Source organism: Macaca nemestrina, chromosome 2 (assembly GCF_043159975.1).
Source record: "Macaca nemestrina isolate mMacNem1 chromosome 2, mMacNem.hap1, whole genome shotgun sequence".
Classification (NCBI taxonomy): Eukaryota; Metazoa; Chordata; class Mammalia; order Primates; family Cercopithecidae; genus Macaca; species Macaca nemestrina.
The window spans coordinates 113,177,864-113,200,924 of NC_092126.1; the positions used below are offsets into that span (position 1 = coordinate 113,177,864).

At 55.5% G+C, this 23,061-nt stretch overlaps 3 protein-coding genes across 8 annotated transcripts in view; 2 read left to right on the top strand and 1 right to left on the bottom strand.

Moving 5' to 3' along the window:
• LOC105480452 (acylaminoacyl-peptide hydrolase) lies at positions 1 to 9,169 on the top strand. The gene is made up of 22 exons (XM_011739357.3): positions 1 to 150; positions 226 to 358; positions 913 to 1,039; positions 1,413 to 1,506; positions 1,610 to 1,685; positions 1,776 to 1,939; positions 2,098 to 2,235; positions 2,329 to 2,420; positions 2,497 to 2,537; positions 2,623 to 2,744; positions 3,294 to 3,354; positions 4,535 to 4,632; positions 5,284 to 5,335; positions 6,207 to 6,295; positions 6,768 to 6,906; positions 7,389 to 7,472; positions 7,555 to 7,635; positions 8,008 to 8,096; positions 8,206 to 8,396; positions 8,503 to 8,605; positions 8,700 to 8,806; positions 8,897 to 9,169. The coding sequence occupies exons 1-22, from the start codon at positions 139 to 141 to the stop codon at positions 9,000 to 9,002; spliced, it is 2,199 nt and encodes a 732-aa protein (XP_011737659.1). The 5' UTR covers positions 1 to 138; the 3' UTR covers positions 9,003 to 9,169.
• LOC105480449 (ring finger protein 123) overlaps positions 8,825 to 23,061 on the top strand; it is a 41,308-nt gene continuing 27,071 nt past the window's right edge. For 2 of the 4 annotated variants that reach the window (XM_011739348.3, XM_024792538.2), the window contains exons 1-3: positions 15,125 to 15,227; positions 16,746 to 16,863; positions 17,041 to 17,125. In XM_011739348.3, coding sequence (XP_011737650.1) covers positions 16,782 to 16,863; positions 17,041 to 17,125 — 167 coding nt within the window. In that variant the 5' untranslated portion in view covers positions 15,125 to 15,227; positions 16,746 to 16,781. Of the gene's footprint in view, positions 8,845 to 15,124; positions 15,228 to 16,745; positions 16,864 to 17,040; positions 17,126 to 23,061 lie in introns of those variants that run through there. The other 2 variants (XM_011739349.3, XM_011739353.2) reach the window with 2 other exon arrangements.
• Positions 9,580 to 15,099, bottom strand: LOC105480450 (macrophage stimulating 1). 3 transcript variants are annotated; one of them, XM_011739354.3, is made up of 19 exons: positions 14,784 to 15,099; positions 14,204 to 14,384; positions 13,362 to 13,509; positions 13,173 to 13,285; positions 12,981 to 13,095; positions 12,766 to 12,902; positions 12,564 to 12,684; positions 12,301 to 12,419; positions 11,930 to 12,098; positions 11,685 to 11,815; positions 11,484 to 11,586; positions 11,224 to 11,360; positions 11,097 to 11,132; positions 10,888 to 11,008; positions 10,638 to 10,715; positions 10,364 to 10,510; positions 10,176 to 10,282; positions 9,940 to 10,079; positions 9,580 to 9,814 (listed from the first exon to the last, which is right to left on the bottom strand). In XM_011739354.3, the coding sequence occupies exons 2-19, from the start codon at positions 14,295 to 14,297 to the stop codon at positions 9,653 to 9,655; spliced, it is 2,178 nt and encodes a 725-aa protein (XP_011737656.1). In that variant the 5' UTR covers positions 14,298 to 14,384; positions 14,784 to 15,099; the 3' UTR covers positions 9,580 to 9,652. The 3 variants fall into 3 exon arrangements, with proteins under 3 accessions (XP_011737656.1, XP_011737657.1, XP_024648307.1); XM_011739355.3 differs by lacking the exon at positions 14,204 to 14,384; XM_024792539.2 differs by lacking the exon at positions 13,362 to 13,509.

Below are 23,061 nucleotides of genomic sequence, written 5' to 3' on the forward strand. Positions count from 1 at the left end.
GAAAGCCCCCCCTCCCAGATTGCCGCAGGGCAGGGGCGGAGACAGCCCGGGCGGTCCCAGGCTCCGCCCCCGGAAGCCTCACTTCCGGGCGCGAGCACCCCCCCCGCCCCGCCTCGCCCAGGCGGCAGAGAGGAGACTATGGAACGTCAGGTGAGGGCTCGGCCCGCGGTCCCCGTGGTCCCTGCAGCCCGGACCGGGCCTGACCCTGGTGTGTCCCCTGCGCAGGTGCTGCTGAGCGAGCCCGAGGAGGCGGCGGCTCTGTATCGGGGCCTTAGCCGCCAGCCGGCGCTGAGCGCCGCCTGCCTGGGCCCGGAGGTCACCACACAGTACGGCGGCCAGTACCGGACGGTGCACACTGGTGTGTGTGCGAAGGGGAACTGGCTGGCGACGGGGTCGCGCACTGGGGTGGGAAGGAAGCGGGTGTGGAGGGCTCGCTGCTTGACAATGTGTAAGGGTGTATGGGGAGCCCGCCTGTACTTGGAGGATACACTCCCACAGGTCCCTGCACACAGGTGTGTGGGGAGGCGGGGGCGTGCGGGGCGTTATCGGATGGTGCCCATGAGTGCACGAGATGATGGTGTAGGGGTAGAATTCAAACCTGGGCTCAGGGCGTGGACTTTGTAGGGTGCTCCGCCAACACTCCATCCCATACACATGCCAGGCTGCCCTCAAGATTCCAGGGTGGGTGCTGGGGTTACTAGGGGGTTCTCTCAAAGAGGCTGTCAGCTCAGGCTCTGGAGGCCTGGACTAGGGTTGTGGACAAGTGTTGTCCAGCCCGCAGCCAGGGTGTCAGTGTCTGGAGACAGATTGAGAGACTGAGGAAGATCTAGGCCTTCCTGGGTCAGGTGGGCTGGGGGGCAGTAGCCAGGAGTAGCCAAGACAAGGTGAGCAGCCTCATGCCTCCCCTCACAGAGTGGACCCAGAGGGACCTGGAACGCATGGAGAACATTCGATTCTGCCGCCAATACCTGGTGTTCCATGACGGAGACTCAGTGGTGTTTGCCGGACCTGCAGGCAACAGTGTGGAGACCCGGGGGGAGTAAGTTTGAGGAAGGAATCTTGTGAGCAAGGCCACAGCGTCTGCAATGCAAGTCTTTTGTGAATGCCCACCATGTGCCTAGAAGGGAGGCCAGGAGCCAGATTCTTGCCCCCTTGGGAGCTCATTCAGTTTCTGGTGACATGGCCTGATAAGCAACGGAGGCTTGCTCCAAACTCACCTGGACTAGAGCCTGTGGTGGCCTGGGGGAGCTGGGGAGAGTAGAGTTTCTGCCTCAGGGAGGAAAGGCAAGGTGCTCCAGAAGCTGGTGTGGGGCCAGAGCCTCAAGAATCTCTCCTAAGAGGTGGTGCCCAGTAAGGGAGCAGGAAGGGGTTATTGCAAGATACTCCTGACCTGTGCTACCCCATGTCCACAGACTGCTGAGCAGAGAGTCTCCTTCAGGCAGCATGAAAGCTGTGCTGCGCAAGGCTGGAGGCACGGGCCCTGGGGAAGAGAAGCAGTTCCTGGAGGTGAGTCTACATGGGACCAGGTAGTGGGTGACTAGAGAGAGGCTCTGCCCCACAGATAAGGCTCTGTTAGCGGGCAAACAGCCTAATGCCCAGATGTCCTCAGGTCTGGGAGAAGAACCGGAAGCTCAAGAGTTTCAACCTATCAGTGCTGGAGAAACATGGGCCTGTTTATGAGGATGGTGAGGCATCTGGCTGGTGAGCAGGCAGGGTGGACAGGAGGGGTAGCCGTAGCCCTGGGCCCCCCCCTGATTGGCCCTCCCTGCACCCAGACTGTTTTGGCTGCCTGTCCTGGTCGCACTCGGAGACACACTTGTTGTATGTGGCAGAGAGGAAGCGCCCCAAGGCCGAGTCCTTCTTTCAGACCAAAGCCTTGGACGTCAGTGCCAGCGATGATGAGATAGCCAGGCTGAAGAAGCCAGACCAACCCATCAAGGTGCTCGTGGTCAATCCACGAAGGCCCAGCAGGGCAGCCCTGGGGCTCAGTGTGCTCCCTTCCCATACTGTGCTTGTCAGACCTGGGGAGGCAGTAGCTTCTAGGAAGCAGAGCAGGTCCTATAGACAGGCTGGGCATTGAGTATCTTGTGTTCTCAGGGGGATCAGTTTGTGTTTTACGAAGACTGGGGAGAAAACATGGTTTCCAAAAGCATCCCTGTGCTCTGCGTGCTGGATGTCGAGAGTGGCAACATCTCTGTGCTTGAGGGGGTCCCTGAGAATGTGTCCCCTGGACAGGTCAGCAGCAACAGCCTATGTCCCTCCTGGAGTCTGGGGCCCTTCTTCAGCTACCATCCCTTGCTCACTTCTGCCCTGTGATCTTGTTTGCAGGCATTCTGGGCCCCTGGAGATGCTGGTGTGGTGTTTGTGGGCTGGTGGCATGAGCCCTTCCGGTTGGGCATCCGCTTTTGCACCAATCGCAGGTGAGGGAGTGGGGCAAGGCAAGGGACCTTGCAGCCCAGCTGGCCTTGAGACTGAATGTCTGTCTCGCGGTTCCAGGTCAGCCCTGTACTATGTGGACCTCATCGGGGGGAAGTGTGGTAAGTGGCTGATGCCCACCTGTGCTTTGCTGACACATGTTGGCCCTGCCAGCCTGCGTGATGCTCTTGTTTCCATCTGGCCCAGAGCTCCTCTCAGATGATTCCCTGGCTGTCTCTTCTCCCCGGCTGAGCCCAGACCAATGTCGCATTGTCTACCTGCAGTACCCATCTCTGATCCCCCATCATCAGTGCAGCCAGCTGTGCCTGGTGAGCTGGAGGTGGCGGGGATGGGAGGATGGTCAGCAAGAAGATGGGATGGTGGATGAGAGCTGAAGGGCCAGCATCATCTCCCCATGGGCCCTCAGTAGGTGCCCTTCTGTCCTCAGTGCAGCAGCAGTGTGAGTTCTGCCTGTCCTCTCAAGGCAGGGCCTAGAGGTTGAGAGTGCTGCCATGGAGAGCTTTGCACTGTTGGGGCATGCCACCTTGAGAGAATGCTGATCTGCAAGAATGCTCCTCCCCTTGGCTCTCAACTGCATGTAACCAGGCTCTGCAAGGGGCTGGGATATAGTGGGGAGTTACACAATCCCAGACCCTCCCCAGGAAGAGCTCTGAGCCCCTAGTAAAAGTCAGAGGGACATGCCTATCTGAGGCCCCTTGGGCATCTGGTCCAGGTCACCAGAAAAGAGATATATCAGGCTTATTCCAGTTCCCTCCTCTCCTGGGGCTACCTGAGGCAAAAGGGGATAGGCACGGGGCACTGTGCCCTAAGGGAACTGCCTGTCCCCTACTGGGCCTGACCATTGTGTTCTCTTGCAGTATGACTGGTATACCAAGGTTACCTCAGTGGTGGTAGACATTGTGCCTCGGCAGCTGGGAGGTAAGGCATACCTGGCTGGGTGGGTGCAGTGGGGCCTGTAGCTCTGCTTTCCTGCCATCTGTTGCATCCCGCCCCGTTCTTCTTTCCTAGGTTCCTTCTGAGGGCCCTCCCTCCCTGCTGGGCCAGCCCTATGCCCAGCATCCTCAGGGAGTGGGGCTGTCACCATAGGGAACAATTCGATAGCAAGGAGTTGTAGGACCAAGCTGAGATCAGAGTGGCCCAAGCTGATGATGTGTTATTTCCTGTGCTGCAGGTCATAATTAGATTTTTCTTATTTTTCCAATGGCTGGTTCAAACCAAAACCATGATTCCTTCGAGTGGGTCTCAGGAAGTGCACTAGGTTGGAATGTCACACTTGAGAGGCTCTGGACCCAAGGACATGATATTATCCTGTCCGCCATCCTAACCCCAGCAACCTTTGTCCAGCTCTGAAGTCAGCTGGGTCTTCAGGAGGGTGGCTCTTGGCTGAGAGACTCCTGTCTTGAGTGTTCATAGCTCTGCTTGGATTCTCCTGGAACATCTCAAGGATGAGTCTCTTGTTTTCTCAGGCCACCCGGCCAGTTCCAGGAGTTCAGTGGATGAGGGATAGCCTCTTTGTCTTCTCTTTGGGTTGCAGAGATGCAGTGGTGGGAACGTAGTATGAATCCCAGCTCTGCCCTAAATTAGCTATGTCCTCGGACAGGGTCCTGGCCTCCCTGAGCTCCCATTTCTTCATGGAGGGGTGATTATGTCTGCCTGCCTCATAGGATTATAGTGAGCGTTAAGTGAGTGATGATATTAAAGGGTAGGATTTACTGAGCCCCCTGTGCCAGACGCTGTGCTAAGCACCACAGTGGAGATAAGACAGACAAATGATATCTTGGTTAAAGCACCTGGTACCTACCTGGGCTCAACTGAAGCAACTCAGGAGAGCAAGTGCTTTTCCTCTCAGCACCCACGGTTTCTCTCTGGAGCTCTTGAGCTCTGCCTCTCTGGGTCCCCAGAGGCCTCTGCCCCTCAGCCACCACTCAGGCAGTTCCTCATCGCGTAGGGTGCCCCCATGTGTGCCACAAGCTGCAGGGGCCCGACTGGTGCCTGAGCAGGGCCCTGGGTGAATTCCCCAGTACCCTAGCCTGCCTTGTAGACTTGACCCTCCCTACCTCTACTGCTGGATGCAGCCCCAGCCCTCCTGTCTTTACAGAGAACTTCTCTGGGATCTACTGCAGCCTTCTGCCTCTGGGATGCTGGTCAGCTGACAGCCAGAGAGTGGTCTTTGACTCGGCTCAGCGCAGCCGGCAGGTGAGGGACACTGATGGTGTTGAGGGGCAGCCCCTGTGGTCAACCCCCAGGAGCCCTGCGCCCCGAGACATAGCACGTGCATGCCCCTGGGTGAAATGCCCAGCCACAAAGTCTCATCAGCCCCTTAAAACCCTGCCTACCCATCCTGGACTCATTTCTCTTGGAAGGGACAGGCTGGCCTGGTACACCACAGCAGAACTCAGGCCTTTTCATCTGAGGCAGAGATGCAACCCCTCCCAGGCATTTCTAGCTGGGGGTCAAGGGGACTGCCACTGGGGTGGGTCCCTGAACACACTGTAATGGCAGCTGATGGGGACAGGACTGAGCCCTTCCCCCAGGGATGGAGTAAAGGCACCCACAGTGTGCCAGGCTCCTTTTGGGTGTGATATTTGGTGCTCGTGCCAACTCAAAGGGGCTCAAAGCCATTCCTTACCTTGCCCAGGGTCACCCAGCAAGTTGTGATGGTGCTGGGATTTGAACCCAAGCCCTCACGCTACTCCCTACTGCACTGAGTAACCATCACCATAGCTGTCCACAGCCTTGGTCTGGCCAGGGCTCTCCAAGACGGTAGAGAGGAGGTAGGGGAGGGACCCATAGGTAGAGGGAGTACTCTTGGATGTGGTCCCACATGTGGCCTCCTCTCTGCTTCAGGACCTGTTTGCTGTGGACACCCAAGTGGGCACTGTGACCTCCCTTACAGCTGGTGAGCAAGGCTTTGGGGATGGTGGTAAGGACAGGGCTGGTGAGCAAGCCTGCCAGGCAGTGGGGGACTGGAGCTCCAGCATGTGGGGCAGTGATGGCATTCTCAGCCACTCAGCACCACTGACTGTTCCACAGCCTTTACTAACAGGTCCCCAAAGGCCCTGTCCGTGCAGACCCTTACCCAACCAACAGACTAGCTTCCCTGCTCTACTGCCCTTTAGCACTTAACTCTGCTCCATGTGTCCTGGCCCAGCCTCAGCATGGCCCCTACCTCTGCTCCTAAAACCCACAAAACTCTCTCTTACCAAGATCTGCCAGAGTCATCTTTCTCCCTCTGCAAACCTTGGGTGCCTGTCTCAGGCAGAGGCAGCTCTGCCACCTCAGGGCTCAGGAAAAGCCCAGTGTTGACTCTTGCATCTTCCCCATACTTAGGCCTGGTGATTCTGCCCTTGAGATGTGTTTTGAGTCCTCCACCTGACCTGACTGTACCCGCTCCTCCACAAAGCTACCAAAATATTATTCCAAAGCTACATCTCATTGTACAACTGCTTCAGAATCTGCTTGGACACCACTGCCCCAAATCAGCACACTCCCCGGTCCCAGCTGCCACCCTGCACACAGCAGCCACCAAGGGACAGGCAGATGTGTCTGCATGGTCTGATGTATCTCAAGGTCTGGCAGTTCCCAGCCCAGCCAGTGTCTGTCAGATGAACAAGGGACTGAGAGCAGGAGGCTCATCCAGGGCCATGTGCAGTTGGGCACCTTCTTGGGCACCTTTCCATAGAATCTCCAGCCTGGGACTCTGTTAAAGAGAAGCAGGTAAGAAAGGTGATGGCTCCTGCTAAGCACTTAGTGGCATCTGCCTTTTCCAGGAGGGTCAGGTGGGAGCTGGAAGCTGCTCACAATTGACCGGGACCTCATGGTGGCACAGTTTTCCACACCCAGCCTACCTCCAACCCTGGTGAGTGTCGGTGGGTCCCAGGCCGTGGAGGCAGGGGGTCTGGGCAGGCCAAGCTCACCAGGTCAGGGAATTGGCCCCCGAGTCTGACCATGGCTGGTCAGCATACAGATGGGCCAAGACACAGGCCCAGCTTGGCATGGTCCATGAGGGTTTGGCACTCACAGGGACGAACTACTAGGCTAGAATCTGCTCTGTACAGAACAAGGTGCCTGGGGAAGTACCCAGTCCTGGTATTATAGATCTAAGGAGACAACAGAGCCTAAAAGCTGAGGAGGGAAGGGTGTGCCTGTGTGTGATTGTATGAGTGTGAATACCTTGGTATATACCATCCCACAACAGGAAGCCATGCTATACCCTCTGGAGGTGGGTGGAGGGCCCAGCATAGTGAGAGCTGCCTATTTCCCACTGTGGGCAAAAGGGAAGGGCAGGGAGGCAGCCAGGCCACCTGTGACATATTCCTTCCCCTTGGCAGAAAGTTGGGTTCCTGCCTTCTGCAGGGAAGGAGCAGTCAGTGTTGTGGGTGTCCCTGGAGGAGGCCGAGCCCATTCCTGACATCCACTGGGGCATCCGGGTGCTACAGCCACCCCCAGAGCAAGAGAATGTGCAGTATGGTGAGCTGGGCCAGGGGCAGAGGGATGTCTTCTCCAGGTTCCCCAGCACAAAGCCTCTGCGGTGACCTTTGCTACCTCCTGTCTCACATTGTGGGGTTTCTGGGGATGACCTCTAAGAGGTTTTCTGTTCCTCTTGTGGATGGGCATGGGAAGTAGCATCTAGACATCTGAGCGCCTGCTCTGGGTATCACCTGGGCTCCACCAGGCCAAATCATGTGTGGTGGGAAGACCCAGGTCCAAAGAAAATAGGCCTCATACAAGTCTCAGTGACCACACCTCATCCTGAATGCTGTCCCTGCAGGGTGGGGCTCCCTGACGAGGGCAGAAGAAGCATGAGACTTCTGGGGTCCATGTGTCATGGTGTGGACTACCTTGGCCAGGTCTCTGACCCAGAGGTCAGCCCCAGACCTGCAGCTACAGATGGGCCCTTGGTTGGGGAAGCCCCTAGGCTGGCCCTGCTGACTGCTGCCCTCTCCTTGCAGCTGGCCTTGACTTTGAAGCAATCCTACTGCAGCCCTGCAACCCTCCAGATAAGACCCAGGTGCCCATGGTGGTTATGCCCCACGGTAGGCATCTGGTGTTAAAGAGCCCTTGCCCTCCCAGCCCTCCTCCTAGCTGGCCCTTTCACCCTCTGCTCCCTGTCTGCAGGGGGGCCCCATTCATCCTTTGTCACTGCCTGGATGCTGTTCCCAGCCATGCTTTGCAAGATGGGCTTTGCGGTACTACTAGGTGAGTGAGCAGGGACCCACAGCTCTGTTAGGACTGTGGTGGAGTGAGAGGGGTGGACCTGGTTTGTACAAGCACCATGGGTGCCACTCTAGTCTCCAGGTCTTTCTGTAGCCCAGACCTAGTAACCACTACCAGGAACTGCCGGGGCCCAGCCTCTGGTTCTGTGGCATAGTGATAACAAGGACTAACTTGGGACTTCCAGGGGAAGGGCACTGTGGTTACTCGGTGGCAGCCTCAAATCTCTGGGTCCCTTCCCCTTGACAGTCTGTGGTATAGCTGGCCCCAGGGCCTACTTCACAGATGTGTGGAAAGGGTGTCCAGGGGGCTGGGAATGTTGCCTGACTACACTGTCTGGTCCCTCCCCGCCCTCAGTGAACTATCGTGGCTCCACGGGCTTTGGCCAGGACAGCATCCTCTCCCTCCCAGGCAATGTGGGCCACCAGGATGTGAAGGATGTCCAGGTAGCAGGGGCTGGGGCTTCTGGACAGGCTGAAACATGGGCTGCCAGGGGGATGCCCCCATTCAGCTGAGTGGGCAGCTGGCTGCAGCATGCTTTGCCCCACCCTACAGTTTGCAGTGGAACAGGTGCTCCAGGAGGAACACTTTGATGCAAGCCATGTGGCCCTTATGGGTGGTTCCCATGGTGGCTTCATCTCCTGCCACTTGATTGGTCAGTACCCAGAAACCTACAGGGCCTGTGTGGCCCGGAACCCTGTGATCAACATCGCCTCCATGTTGGGCTCCACTGACATCCCTGACTGGTAGGCATACACCACAGGTCCCTGCCCTTCCCTCCTCTACCTCATATTCTCATGGAGCCCTGCAGGCCTAGAATTCCTGGGTCTGCATCAGCTCAGTGTCTTGCAGGTGCGTGGTGGAGGCTGGCTTTCCTTTCAGCAGTGACTGCCTGCCAGACCTCAGCGTGTGGGCTGAGATGCTGGACAAATCGCCCATCAAATACATCCCTCAGGTATGCAGCCCCCTCCTTGCCCTGTGTGCTGCCCATCCATCCAGAACCCAGGGCCCAGCTCAACACAGCTCCCCACTCCTCTCCGAACACCCAGGTGAAGACACCACTGTTACTGATGTTGGGCCAGGAGGACCGGCGTGTGCCCTTCAAGCAGGGCATGGAGTATTACCGTGCCCTCAAGACCCGGAATGTGCCTGTTCGGTGAGTGCAGCAGGAAGGCCCTGGCAGCTGGTGGGCAGGTGAGCATAGGAGGACCCTCCAACCTTAAATGTTGCTGACTAATTTCTACAGGCTCCTGCTCTATCCCAAAAGCACCCACGCACTATCAGAGGTGGAGGTGGAGTCAGACAGCTTCATGAATGCTGTGCTCTGGCTACGCACACACTTGGGCAGCTGAAGCCCTGCCATTCTGCATGAGCTGATCAGCCTATGCCACACTTCGCTCTTGGGGAGCTCCAAGGTCTGGCAGGGCAACAGGAGGCTTTCTGGGCTCTGGACTCCACGGATGCGTGGGCAGAGGAATGTGGGCTATGTAGTCATAATAAATTAGGACACAGAGCCTGGTTCCTGCTGGTACTTTGTACCAAGCCAATCCCAACACCACCTCCCACCCTGGTGTGCAGAGACCCTAGGTTCTGGGTGTGGTAGCCACAAGGGCTTCATCTGCCTCCAGTGTGAGAAGGGAAGGAACAGTGAGAGGCTTAGCCTCTGCCTGTCCTGGCAACCAGGACTCTGTACGAGCCTAGCTTCCCTGTTGCAGCCCCTTCCATTAGCAACGACTCTGCACCACCCTTCCCAAGAGTATGTCTGGGGGACTAGTGAGACCCTGCCTTTCCACGGCACCCATGGGCAAAAGTAGTCCCAGGGACAGATCACCTAGCCCAGGGTGTGCTGGGCTCAAGCCACCCAGGCCCTAGCAAGGAGTCACTGACTCATTTCCTGGAAGCAGAGGCTAAGAAGCATCTGTACAGGCGTAAAGAGGAAAAGTGGCTTTATGTCTGACAAGAAGTTTTGTCCTTCCCAAGGCATATGGGGTCAAGGCTGGGCCTAAGCCAGTCTCATGACCTTGTGAATCCAGTCCACAAACACAGAGACACGCGTGAAGACGGCTGGCCAGCGGGACCTTGCGCACACTCGGTTGGGGATTATAATTCCTTCCAGGACCCAGCAGTTGTGGGTAAAGCAGGCAAGTGGGCCCCCGTAGTCACCCTGGCAAGTAGGAGAACTGATGAGGGCCCTGGGCCACAGCAATGACTAGCCCCCTTCATGATAAAATAGTTCATTTCTAGCCCCCCCATACCCTCCCAGGGCTGGCCCAGGGCCCTGCCACCAACCTCACAGGCCCCCACAGGGGCCAACAGTCCATCAGTGCACATCTCGCTCTCCCGCACACGTCCTCGGTGCTTGATGTTACACTCCTGGTTGGAGATGACGTTCAGCAAGGCCACATTTAGGACTGTGTCATTACCCGTACCTGCAGTGAGGCGAATGGGGAGAAGGAGAGGGCCCTGGAGGAAGATCCAAGGCTGGGCTTCCTGGCCACGAGCAGTCCTGTGCACTGTGCTCTTACCTTTGGTCTCACCCCAGCCTGCAATCTCACACTTGGTCCCTGGAGGCACCACATACCATTCAGGGGGCAGGCAGATCAGGGCCACACGCTGGTTCAGGGTCACAGATCTTTAGCAAGAATGGGGGCACTCAGGGTCTGAGGCCACAAGGCCCAGTCCCACCTCACACCCTCCCAGGTTGTCCACATACCTCTCCAGCTTGAGCAGGACAAGCTGGGAGCCTGAGGGCCCACACACCATCTTGGCTACTGGGACCCGCTGTAGGCCTGGCTCTCCATGCTGTGGGTTCTGGAACAGGGTGCCCAACCATACCTCATAGCCCATGAGAGGCATATGGCTGGGAGAGAAGCTCTGTTAGGTCATTTGTGACTCTCAGTCCATTGCCACAAGGCTCACTGGTTAGCTTGCCTGGGGAAGGGGGAAGGTGGGATGAGACTGGGTCCCCAAACACAAGGGAGGCTCACCAGGAGGAGAAGCACTGCCGGGCAGTCAGTATCCACTGCTCCTTCACTAGAGACCCGCCACAGAAATGCTGGCCCTGCCTGGAGGAGTGGGGAATTAGGACAGGGAACAGAGTCCTGGGACAGATGCTAGACCTGCCATCTTCTGGCTAGGACCTCTAGGGGCAGGGATAGATTCCCAACCCCCAGTGGGATAACTACAGAGGACACAACCTTAGCTGCTCTCTGTGGGAGACAAGCAGTTGTGCCTCACCGATTCCGCAAGCTGACTGTCCAGGGTGAGTTGCCCGGATGGCCTCCAACCACACGCAGCTTGGAACGACGCTGATCCAGTCGATCCACCCTCTTGCCACACTTCTCAAACTGCACCTGGTCTGTGGGACGGGATGGGCTGGATGAAACCCAGACTGTGTGGATGTGGTGGGCTAAAGGGCCTGACCCATAACTGGCCCAACTCCTAACCTGGGGGGTCCAGGATTGATGGCGGCTGGTCATCAGCTGAAAGACAAAGTTCACTGGGGTTAAGGGAGCCAGTCTTTGGTGGTGGGGGTTGAGGCAGGGTCATGGGGGAAGCATCACTAGTGCTCACCGCAGCGTCGCAGGGCACAGTAGTCGAATGGGGTCCCTGGGTCCATCGTGTAGCACCAGGGCCCATGGCTATCCCCATCTGGGTTCCGGCAGAAGTTCTCCTCCAGTTGTGCGTGCGGTTCAGGGGTAAACGTGAACCTAGGAGCGGGAGCAAAATCGTGGCAGAGTCGTGTCAACCATCTCCAGGCTCAGATCCCAGACACCAAAACATGCCGCCCCGGGGTTAGGGCCCTGGCGGGGCCGGGAGCACCAGGAACTCACTGCGGCTTGTGCGGTGTCTCAGCGGACCAGCGCTGGCACTGGACACCCTTGCGGGTCTTGCTGACCGTGCCGCGGTACTGCTCCCCTGTGCCGTGGTAGCAGTCTGCGGCGGGTGGGGGCAGCCATCAGGCCGAGACCTCGCCCTGGCCCTCCGGTTCCAGGCTTCCAGCCCCGGCTCTAGCCCCCAAGCTTGGGCCTCACCCTGGGGCCGCACGTCGTCCGCACAACGCCGAATCTGGTAGCAAAAGGCCACGCGCATGCCGGGCCGCAGTGTAAAGCACCAGGGCGCCTCTGAGCCGTCGGGGTTCCGGCAGAAGTTCTCCCGAAGGTCTCTAAGCAGGCGCTCCACTCAGTCCTAGCCCGCCAGCCTCCAGCCCTAAGCCCGTGACTACCCTCCTCCCGTCTCACCCGCGGCAGCACGTCCCAACACCCGCCCCCCACCTCACTTGCACGCGTATTTTTCTGGCGTAAATCGGTGCTGATGCGGGATTTGCGCGTCCCAACGCTGGCAAGGTACGCCCGCGGTGGTGGTGTTGGCTGTGCCCCGGTAGCCCTCACCCTTCCCGCGGAAGCAGCTGACAGTCGTGGCCTCGTGGCGGGGCTGTGCCTCGGACCCTTGGATGGACCGAGATAGGTCAGACCCCGAGCTATAGCTGAGATCCCTCTGGGGCTGGGACCAAACCCGCCTTTCGCAGGTGTACGGTACTCCAAGGGATATGCTCTCAGGTCACGACCAGCCCCTCTTCCCTCCCCAGTCAAGCCACGCCCCTCCCCAAGGTTCCCAGGTACCCTCACAGGCCCGGTTCCCGCCGCCTACCGCAGCGGGGAAGGTCACAGAACTCTCGCTCGAGCTGCGGATCCGTAGTGTAGCACCAGGGCCGCTCCGAGCCGTCAGGATTCCGGCAATAGTTGTCGTCTAGACCTTGGTCGAGGAATCTGGGGGCGGTAATGGGGCGTGAACAAGACCCTGGGACTCAGGCTTGTCTGGCCCCGCCCAATTGCCCTACACGGAGCCCTGTCCCTGGAGTCCTGGACCTTCCCTAGCCCGGCCCCCTGGGTGCCGACACCGCCTGCGCGTACTTGCCCGGCTCGAAGGGGTGCTGGTGCGGGTGCTGGAGATCCCAGCGCTGGCACTCGCGCCCTGACTCCGTGCGATCCACCGCGCCGCGGTAATCCTCGCCATTGCACCAAACACACGCGGCTGGAGACAAACAGCCAGTGGGTTGGTGGACGGGCGTGGGATTGTCCCTCCACTCTCCCAGCTTGACCCGGCGCCGCTTACCCTCCCGGCAGGATTTGATGCCGCAGCTCTGGAAGCGCACGGCAGGGTTTGTTGTGTAGCACCAAGGACCTCCGGGGTCGCCATCAGGGTTACGGCAGAAGTTCTCTTCCAGGCCATTCCGGAGCGTGGGCGTGTATCTGAGGGCCCAGAACAGCACTATAGTGTGTGCCGGGGGAAGGCCCCAGGCCGGGATGGAGGGAAGGTGTTTGTCTCACCTGTGATCATTCGGGAACTTGTGGCTCCAAGCCTGGCAGGGCAGGCCATCTACGGTTGTGGCCACGGTGCCCCGGTACCCAACCCCATTGTCCATGATGCAGGTCCGTATGTAGTCTGGGAGCAAGAGACAGAAAATCAACTTGGGCTGAGGTCCCCTATCTCCCACCCTGTCCCTCTCCACCCCTACTCGCCTTTCTTCTGGAAGAGGTCACAGCGCCCAGAATGCCGCAGCCTCGTGTGGGGCGAGTGTTGAGTCCATGGCAGCAGTTGGCAACCATGGCTGCTCACATTGTAGTGGAAGGCCCTGGAGAAGGCACAGGGTAACGCCACAGCCCAGCCTGCCCTGCCCCCAGTCTTATCTAGGCCCAGTGGCCACTCACTGGCAGTCCAGTAAGGGCCCACAGCGACCAGCACACTCTTCAGCATCTGCCACATCCTCCTGCCAAGGCCCGGGCACCACTGCATGTAGCAGGTGCTGTAGCTCTGTGCCCCGGAGCACCTGGAAGTCATTCAATGGCGAGCGCTGCCCTGCAGAGTGGGCATGAGTGGGTGCGGGTCAGGTGGGCATACATGTCAGTAATGTGTATTGGTATGTCCATACTTTGTTCATGCAGGGGATCAAAGCTACAAGAGTTCTGGGATGGACCCTGTATGCACTTTCAAGGGCCAGTCTAGCTGCCCTGCACAGATACTTGTGAAAAAAATTTCCCCTGGGAAGCAGGCCCAGACTTGGTAGTTATCACCAGTGCCTCTGCTTAGTGGCAGGCACCGGGCTCAGATCTAACATGTACGCTCTGTGAGAGCAGTTGGTGATGGAGCCTGCCCCATCTCATCTCTCAAATGAGAATGCTAAGGCCCAGAGCCATCACATTACCCAGCCAGGGGCCCTGGCTAGGCATTCAGACACCAAATCTGGGCTCTCACCTGCACAGAGGCATATGCTAGGTTAGAGGGGTAGATCAGGCTCTGGAGAGGTCACTACCTGCTGTGTGCATGCATCTGTGTGGTCCCAACACTGCCTCAGTGCTAGAGCAGACGTGCTAATAGAGGCCTAAGTGGGCAATGTATGTGTGTTCCTAGGGCTTCCCAGCTGTGCTCAAGAGGCCAAGGTCACTGCCCCATGTACACTGAGCCTCTGGCTCCCCAGCTTTTTTCTCATCCTAGGAGGATGGGCCCAACCCCCTCCTGAAGGTAGATGGAGATCAGGGTGGGAGGCACTCACCAGGGACCCCTAAGCATTGGGTCAGAAGCAGCAGGAGTGGGAGCCACTCCATCCTTCTGGCTGGAGGCTGCACTGTGACCCACCACAGCCCCATCCGCGAAGTTGTGAAACCTGTCCCTACGGGATTGGGTGGCTCTGGCTCCACATGTCAGGTCAGGGCTGCTGGACCCTGACCTGAGACCTGGTGACAGGAGCCATGAGGGGCCAGGCCTCAGGTCCCATAGGTCAGTTGCAAGGGTCAGTTACAGCTAATCCCCTGAGAGGCCTCCCTACTAAGTGGACAGGTGTTAGGAAGGTTTGGTGGGGACACTTGAGGTGTCCTGGGGTTGGGGTGAAACCCCTCTGCAGCCTAGTCGCCCAAGGGCATTGTGAAAGTGAGAGCTGCTAAAGGTCTGGGTTCCAGCCCCTGGGTGACATTATACTTTTCTGAATTTCAGTTTTTCCCTGTAAATTGGGGAAAATTACTTGCCCCAGCTTCAACACTGCCTCCCCTCCACCCTTTTGCTGCCACCTTATCAGGCCCCAGCTGTAGGCAGGTCAGCCCACGCCCGGCTGCAGAGCCCAGGGAGGCCCATCTCACCCGCCAGAAGTGTCATCCCAGGGATGAGCGAGGCTGTCCACTAGGACTAAATAAGGGTGGAGGTAACAGGTAGCAGGGACTCTGGCAGGAACGGCCTTTCAGACGTTTTAAGGATCGTCTGAGCGGGGCCTCCAAGTATGGGTAGGAGACAGGTGGCCTAGGGATTCCGGTTAGCACTTCGCATTCTACCGCAGCAGGGCTGGGAGCATCCCCAGAGCAGGCGGAGGTCGGAGGTGGTGTGGCCTTCCGGCAAAGCTGAGGCCTGGAACAACCCTGTGGGAGGCCCTGGAGGGGATCCACTAGCGCAGGCTGGGCTCGGGCCAGTGCGCGTGCGCGGCTGGAGGCGCTGTGCGCGATCGTGCGCGTGATTTGGCCCTGGACGGACGCCGTAGCCAAGAGGTTGGGCGGATGTTGTGAGCCGGGTCGCGGCGGCCGAGGCTCGGGGTGAGTGAGGGGCGGCTGGGCTCTGAGCCTGGCGGGTTCCGGCTGCTCCCTTCGCGGTCCAGGCTAGTCCAGTGCGAGGGCAGCTGCAGCGCAGGGATCGTGGTGCTAAACTCCGAGCGGGAGCTGTTCTGGCAGGTCCTCTGGAGCTTGGGGCCAGGCGGGGGCGACTTGGGGGAGCCATACCCCGCCCTCGCTGTCCTTGGGCTCCCAGACGGCGGAGTAGGTTAGGTTTTGAGCCCGAATACCCCGGCGGGGCTGGATGGGATAGCCGTGACAGGGAGTCCCCGGGCGGGGACAAGGTCCGTCTCTCACCTGGGTCCTCAGCAACTGACACCCGGAGTGCGTGTCTCGAAGGTTTGCTCATCAAATGAATGACTGCGTTTAATCAGACCTTCAACTACTCTGGTAGTGAAGGGGCACCGATCACGGACGCCCACCGAGGGCCCGAGGTCGGGAAAACCACCTTCCCGAGGGGCAGGCGTGGTGCAGACCCACAAGGGTTTGTGGCGGGAGTAGAGGGTCTGTTTGGGGTGAGATAAGAGGCTGAGCTGCAGAGTAGGGAGTGCTGGCTAAGGCAGTGCTGCAGAGCGAAACTCTAGACCTGCGCTGTCTAATAGAACTTTATATGGTGGTGGGAATGTCCTACCTTTGTGCTGTCCAATAAAGTAACCATTAGCCACTTGCGGTCATTGAACTCTTGAAATGTGGCTAAGGCAACTGAGAAATCTAATTGTTAATTTTTACAACTTTAAATTTAAGTAACCTCATGTGGATGATGGCTGCTGTGTTGGACAGCACAGCTACACATCAGTGAGACCAGCACCAGGGACTCAGTGCAGGTTCTGGAGCAGCTGCAGCAGCAACATGATATGAGGGATAGATGCACTAGGAGGACCAGTGGAGTTTGCCATGAGGGCTGGGCAAAGGTGGTGCTTGGATGAGGTGGGAGGCCCCATGTGTGAGTGGAAACAGGGGAACTATCAGGACCATGGATAAAAGAAGGGAGGAACCCAGGGCTGAGGAAAGAGCCTCCAGCCTTGTGGGGAGTAAGTGGGACTTATGGCTAGAGATGACCAGACCAGTGGTGGTCTGCACTTGGGGGAATGTGTAGGACTCTCGCTTCTGGTTGTGAGCTGGACTCAGGATGGCTTACAACTGAGATGGAAACAGGGGCTCTGCCCCAGGACACCTCACTTATGACATTTTGGTCTGATTTCCACAGAGCTGAGACATTTAGTTATGGTTCAGCAAAAATGTATCTGGTACCTGCTCTCTGCCCAGGCCTGTGCTGGGCACAGGGACACTGGAGAACAAGAAGTGGTCCCTGTCACATGGGCCTAGACCCCGGCTACCCTCCCTGTGTAGGAAGCTGGGAGCCCCTGCATTCCCCTGCCCTATGTGTTAGTGTGCATGCCCCTGGCCTCACCTGCTCCCAAGCCTTCCTGCCATGGCAGGACTGAGGTCAGGTTTGGGGGCCCCTGGCTGGCCCTGAGTAGACAAGCTCTGTGTCTGGCTCAGCCTCCAGGAACACTGGCTGCCCATAAGAGATGAAGGATGGCATCCAAGGGGGCCGGCATGTCTTTCTCCCGCAAGAGCTATAGGCTGACCTCAGATGCTGAGAAATCCAGGGTCACAGGTAAGGGCTGGCAGGGAAGGAAGGAGGCTCCTCTTGTTGGGAGGAGAAGGAAGGGACAAAGGCCTCAGGCCTTGCTGCATCTGTGGCTGGCCTAAGACCAGAAGTCTCTGGGGCCTGCAGGGGCCAGGAGCTACACTGATCATGTGGCCCTTTTCTCCCTTCTGACTTGTGGCTCAGGCATTGTGCAGGAGAAGCTGCTGAATGACTACCTGAACCGCATCTTTTCCTCTTCTGACCATGTACCCCCAGCAGCCACCAGCAGGTATGGCTGGGTGGGTGGCCCCTCCTCACTCCGCTGGACCAGACCAGAGCAGGGAGGCTGCAGTTGTAGGGAAAGGGAGCCTGGGCTCTGGACAGATAGGCTTAGGCTCTGTTCTTACTGTGCTCCTGGCTGCAAGATCTCTGGCCAGAGAGTCTGCCTTCCATACTCTGTCTGCTTCTTCCTGTCTCCAGGCAGTGCTAGTTCCTTCTGAGAATCAGGGAGCAGAGGTCAGGGAGCAGGTGCACATTCATGCCCAGCTAGCACCTGGCACCTACTCCACACCCAGCATCTGGCCTTGCATGTACCTGTCCACACCTTGGCCTCAGCCTGGCCCCTTGTAGCTTCTGACTGATCTTGTAAAGAACAAACCCCTCCAGGGCCTTTTCTTTACAAGTTTAATACTTTGAAGTGTAGTCAGTATAAAAGTTACAAGTACATTTTAGCAGAAACTTAGAGACAGAGGGCCAGGCACAGTGGTTCACACCTGTAATCCCAGCACTTTGGGAGGCCAAGGTGGGTGGATTGCTTGAGTCCAGGAGTTCAAGACCAGCCTGAGCAACATGGCGAGACCCCATCTCTACAATAAAATATAGAAATTAACTGGGCATGGTGGCGTGCACCTGTAGTCCCACTATTAGGGAGGATGATGTGGGAGGATCACTTGAGCCTAGGAGGTTGAGGCTGCAGTGAGCTGGCCTCTGCATGCCGCTGCACTCTAGCCTGGGTGACAGAGCAAGACGCTGTCTCAAAAAAAAGAAGGAAAAGCACCTGCTATCTTGTTATTTTAACATGACCATTCAAATGTGATTCTTTTCTGTTTTCTTTGTGTTACATTTTTAATTTTTATTTTTTGTGGGTATATAGTAGGTATATATATTTATGGGGTACCTGAGATACTTTGATACAGGCATGCAATGCATAATAACCACATCATGGGAAATGGGGTATCCATCCCCTCAAGCATTTATCCTTTGTGTTATAAACAATCTAGTTATACTCTTTTAGTTATTTTTAAATGTACAATTATTATTTACTGTAGTCACTCTGTTCTGCTACCAGATAGGTCTTATTAATTCTATTTTTTTGTACCCATTAGCCATCTCCATCTCCCCACAAGCCCTACACTACCCTTCCAAGCCTCTGGTAACCATCCAATACTTTGCCTGCATGAGTTCAATTGTTTTAATTTTTAGCTCTCGCAAGTAAGTGATAACATGCAATGTTTGTCTTTTTCTGCCTGGCTTATTTCACTTAACATAGTGACCTCCAGTTCCATCCATGTTGTTGCAAATGACAGGATCTCATTCTTTTTTATGGCTGAATAGTACTCCGTTGTGTATATGTACCATGTTTTCTTTATTCATTTGCTGATGGACACTTAGATTGCTTCCAAATCTTGGCTATTGTGAACAGTGCTGCAACAAACATGGGAATGCAGATATCTCTTCGATATACTGATTTCCCTTCTTTCAGGTATATACCCAGCAATGGGACTGCTGGATCTTATGGTAGCTCAGTTTTTAGTTTAGCTTTTTTTTTTTTGAGACGGAGTTTTGCTCTTGTTGCCCAGGCTGGAGTGCAGTGGCATGATCTTGGCTCACTACAACCTCCTGAGTTCTAGCGATTCTCCTGCCTCAGCCTCCCGAGTAGCTGGGATTACAGATACACCACCACGCCCTGCTAATTTTGGTATTTTTAGTAGAGATGGGGTTTCACCACGTTGGCCAGGCTGGTCTCGAACTCCTGGCCTCAGGTGATCCTCCCACTTCGACGTCCCAAAGTGCTGAGATTACAGGCATGAGCCACCACACCTGGCCAATTTTTAGTTTTTTTAAGGAACCTCCAAACTGTTCTTGATAGTGATTGCACTATCATAATTTACATTCCCACTAACAGCGTACAGGGGTTCCCTTGTTCCACATCCTCGCCAGCATTTGTTATTTCCTGTCTTTTGGATATAAGTCATTTTAACTGGGGTGAGATGATATCTCATTGTAGTTTTGATTTGCATTTCTCTGATGACCAGTGACATTGAATACCTTTTCTTTTCTTTTTTTTTTTTTTTGAGATGGAGTCTCACTCTGTCGCCCAGGCTGGAGTGCAGTGGCCAGATCTCGACTCACTGCAAGCTCCGCCTCCCGGGTTCATGCCATTCTCCTGCCTCAGCCTCCCAAGTAGCTGGGACTACAGGCGCCCGCCACCTCGCCCAGCTAGTTTTTTGTATTTTTTAGTAGAGACCGGGTTTCACCGTGTTAGCCAGGATGGTCTCGATCTCCTGACCTCGTAATCCGCCTGTCTCGGCCTCCCAAAGTGCTGGGATTACAGGCTTGAGCCACCGCGCCCAGCGAATACCTTTTCATATGCCTGTTTACCATTCGTATGTTTTCTTTTTTTCTTTTTCTTTTTTTTTTTTTTTTTTTTGAGACAGAGTCTCACTTTGTCGCCCAGGCTGGAGTGCAGTGGCGCGATTTTGGCTCACTGCAAGCTCCGCTTCCCGGGTTCACGCCATTCTCCTGCCTCTGCCTCCCGAGTAGCTGGGACTACAGGTGCCCGCCACCGCACCAGGCTAATTTTTTTGTATTTTTAGTAGAGACAGGGTTTCACCGTGTTAGCCAGGATGGTCTTGATCTCCTGACCTCGTGATCCGCCCGCCTCGGCCTCCCAAAGTGCTGGGATTACAGGCATGAGCCACCATGCCTGGCCCATTCGTATGATTTCTTTTGAGAAATGCCTATTCGTATATTTTCCCCATCTTTTGATGGAATTATTAGTTTTTTTCCTATAGAGTTGTTTGCGTTCTTTATATATTCTGGTTATTAATCCCTTGTCAGATGGGTAGTTTGCAAATATTTTCTCCCATTTGTGGGCTGTCTCTTCACTTTGTTGATCATTTACTTTGCTCTGCAGAAGCTTTTTAACTTCATGTCTGTTTTCTTTATCTCATAATGTATGTAGTTCAGATTATGCTGTATAGAAAACTTTAAAAAAATTTGTCACCTTTAGTTCTTAAAACATTTTTATTGAGCTATGATTAATATACAATAAACTACACATATTTAAAGTATACAATTTGATAAGTGTTAACATATAACCCGTGAAACCATCACTACTCTCAAGGTAATGGACATGTCCCTCACTTCCAAAAGTTTATAGAAGTTTGCATCCTATTTTTATCATCAAATGTTATCCCGAGAGTATTTTTCCACATTATCAATTTATCTTACTGAGCGTCTTTAGGGCCGGGGGTCTGCTGTGGCCCATACAACTGCCCTAGTTTGGAAGGACTTTTGCTTTTGTAAACAATGCTGTGAGGATGCCCAGGGCTGGAGTCGTGTGGCTAGAGTGTTTGAATTGCAGTCACTTTTAAGACTGTTGCCAGATTACTTCTTCAGAGGATCAAGTAGGTTCTCCCTCCCTGCAGTGAGGCACGGTTGTCCCTGTCTCTCACCCCCTCAGCAGCCTTAGCTGTTCTGTCTTTCACGACTTCTGCTCTTTAGGCAGGTCCAAAAGGCAGCATCATTACCTGTTCCATTTAAGTAGCTGTGGTGGTCAGAAAGTTCCTGCTTGCAGAGAGTTCCTGCCCACCCCCACCCCATACTCAGTCCTGGCCTGTTCCCAGAGCCATCTGATCCCTACCTCATGTGATACCAGAGATGGTTCTGCTGCTGCTGCTGTGGCCGCCAGGAGAGAGAGCAGGTGGTAGGGCCATCAGTCAGTGGTTATGGGGTTTCAGGGCCCTGAACTGGGGCCTAGGAGATCCAAAAAGGTCAGGCAAGTTGCTAGTCTTGGCCAAATGGGCAGCGCTGCAGGCACTCAGTGGTGGCTCTCAGGCCGACTGCCCACAGATATGTGCAGTCTGCTGTCAGGATCAGGCACACGACTTTTGGGGTCTGATACAAGAGTAGCCGTCCCAAGTGTGGGCTTGTTAAGAATTGTTGCCGGGCGTGGTGGCTCACGCCTGTAATCCCAGCACTTTGGGAGGCCGAGGTGGGCGGATCACAAGGTCAGGAGATCGAGACCATGGTGAAACCCCGTCTCTACTAAAAATAGAAAAAATTAGCCGGGCGCAGGGGCTGGCGCCTGTAGTCCCAGCTACTCGGGAGGCTGAGGCAGGAGAATGGTGTGAACCCAGGAGGCGGAGCTTGCAGTGAGCCGAGATTGCGCCACTGCACTCCAGCCTGGGCGACAGAGCGAGATTCTGTCTCAAAAAAAAAAAAAAAAAAAAGAATTGTTTTCTTTTGAGACAGGGTCTTGCTATGTCACAGTCATAGCTGACTGCAACCTTAAAGTCCCTGGCTCAAGGAATCCTCCCACCTAAGCCTCCCATATATCTGGGACCACAAGCACATGCCACAGCACCCAACTAATTTTTTTTTTTTTTTTTTTAAGAGACAGGGTCTTACTGTGTCACCCAGGCTGGTCTCAAACCCCTGGGCTCAAGTGATTCTCCCACCTCAGCCTCCCAAAGTGCTGAGACTACAGGTGTGAGCCACCATGCTTAGCCTATAACTGCTTTTGAGGAAGGCTGCTTTATCCTTGGGCCCACTGGGGTATTCAGAGATGGGGTTGGCTTTAGCCTTCTGTGCCGCTAGCTGAGCACCCCAACTGCATAGCCACCACCTGGCCTTGGCCTGGGACTGAGCAGGAGTGGGGAGGGGCCTTTGTGCATCTCCGCTCCTATAGCTCAGGGCTGGGAGTGACTTACACTGGGGGAATATGTGATCCCTGAGCCTGGGTAGTGGCTACCTTGTCAGGGTGGTTTGTCCCATCTTCGTCCCCTTCCAGAGCCTTCTGTCTGTGTGGATGAGTAGGGAGAAACTGGCATTAAAGGTGGAAGAGCAGGTGGTGGCAGCCTGTGGGTAGCCAGGTATGTAATGGGCCTCCGTTCTGCCTGAGTCCTGCTGGTTACCACCACCTCACTCCCTGCTATTCTGCTGAGCTCAGGACAGCACTGACTGGCATTAGACAGTACCCTTTTCCCTCTAGGCATGTGTGTTGAGAGGATGAGGGGGCCACCCAGACAGATTTTTCCCAACTCTTTTGGCTCGAGTAGGTGGGACATGTGCTCTGCTGATCATTTATGGATTGGCGGGTACAGGACAAAGCCATCCAGCAGCTCAGAGGGCTGAGCCTTTCATACTTCCAGGACATGTCCCATTCAACACAGACTCCCCTGGCTGGGTGGTGGCGAGACTGGAATCTGCCCCAAAGGAACCACAGGCCTAGGGGCAAGGGCTGGACTAGGTAGCCTTGGTACTGACCACTTTGGGAACCAGCATTTCTCCCAGCCTCCTTCTTCCAGACATCATCAACACAGCCACTTTTGAGAGTGGGCAGGTTATGTGCTATGCAGACAGCACATGTTATTCCCTGGGCTCTTCACAGCATCTCTGACATAAGCCATTATTCTGTTTTTACAGATGAAGGAATTAAGACTTAGAGAGGGCTACTATATAGTATATAAAATATGTATATAGATAGTTATATGTAAATATAATACATTATATATGTATATATGTGTACATATATATATATGTATTTCTTTTTGGAGACTTATTTTTTTTTTGAGTCTTATTCTGTCACCCAGGCTGGAGTGCAGTGGCGCTATCATGGCTCACTGCAACCTCTACCTCCCGGGTTCAAACAATTCTCCTGCCTCTGCCTCCCAAGTAGCTGGGATTACAGGTACACACCACCAAGCCCAGCTACTTTTTGTATTTTTAGTAGAGTTGGGATTTCACCATGTTGGCCAGGCTGGTTTTGAACTACTGACTTCGTGATCTGCTCACTTCAGCCTCCCAAAGTGCTGGGATTGCAAGAGTGAGCCACCACACCCGGCCCCTATTTTTTTTTTTTTTTTTTTTGAGTCTCACTCTGTCCCCCTGGCTGGAGTGCAGTGGCGCGATCTTGGCTCACTGCAAGCTCTGCCTCCCGGG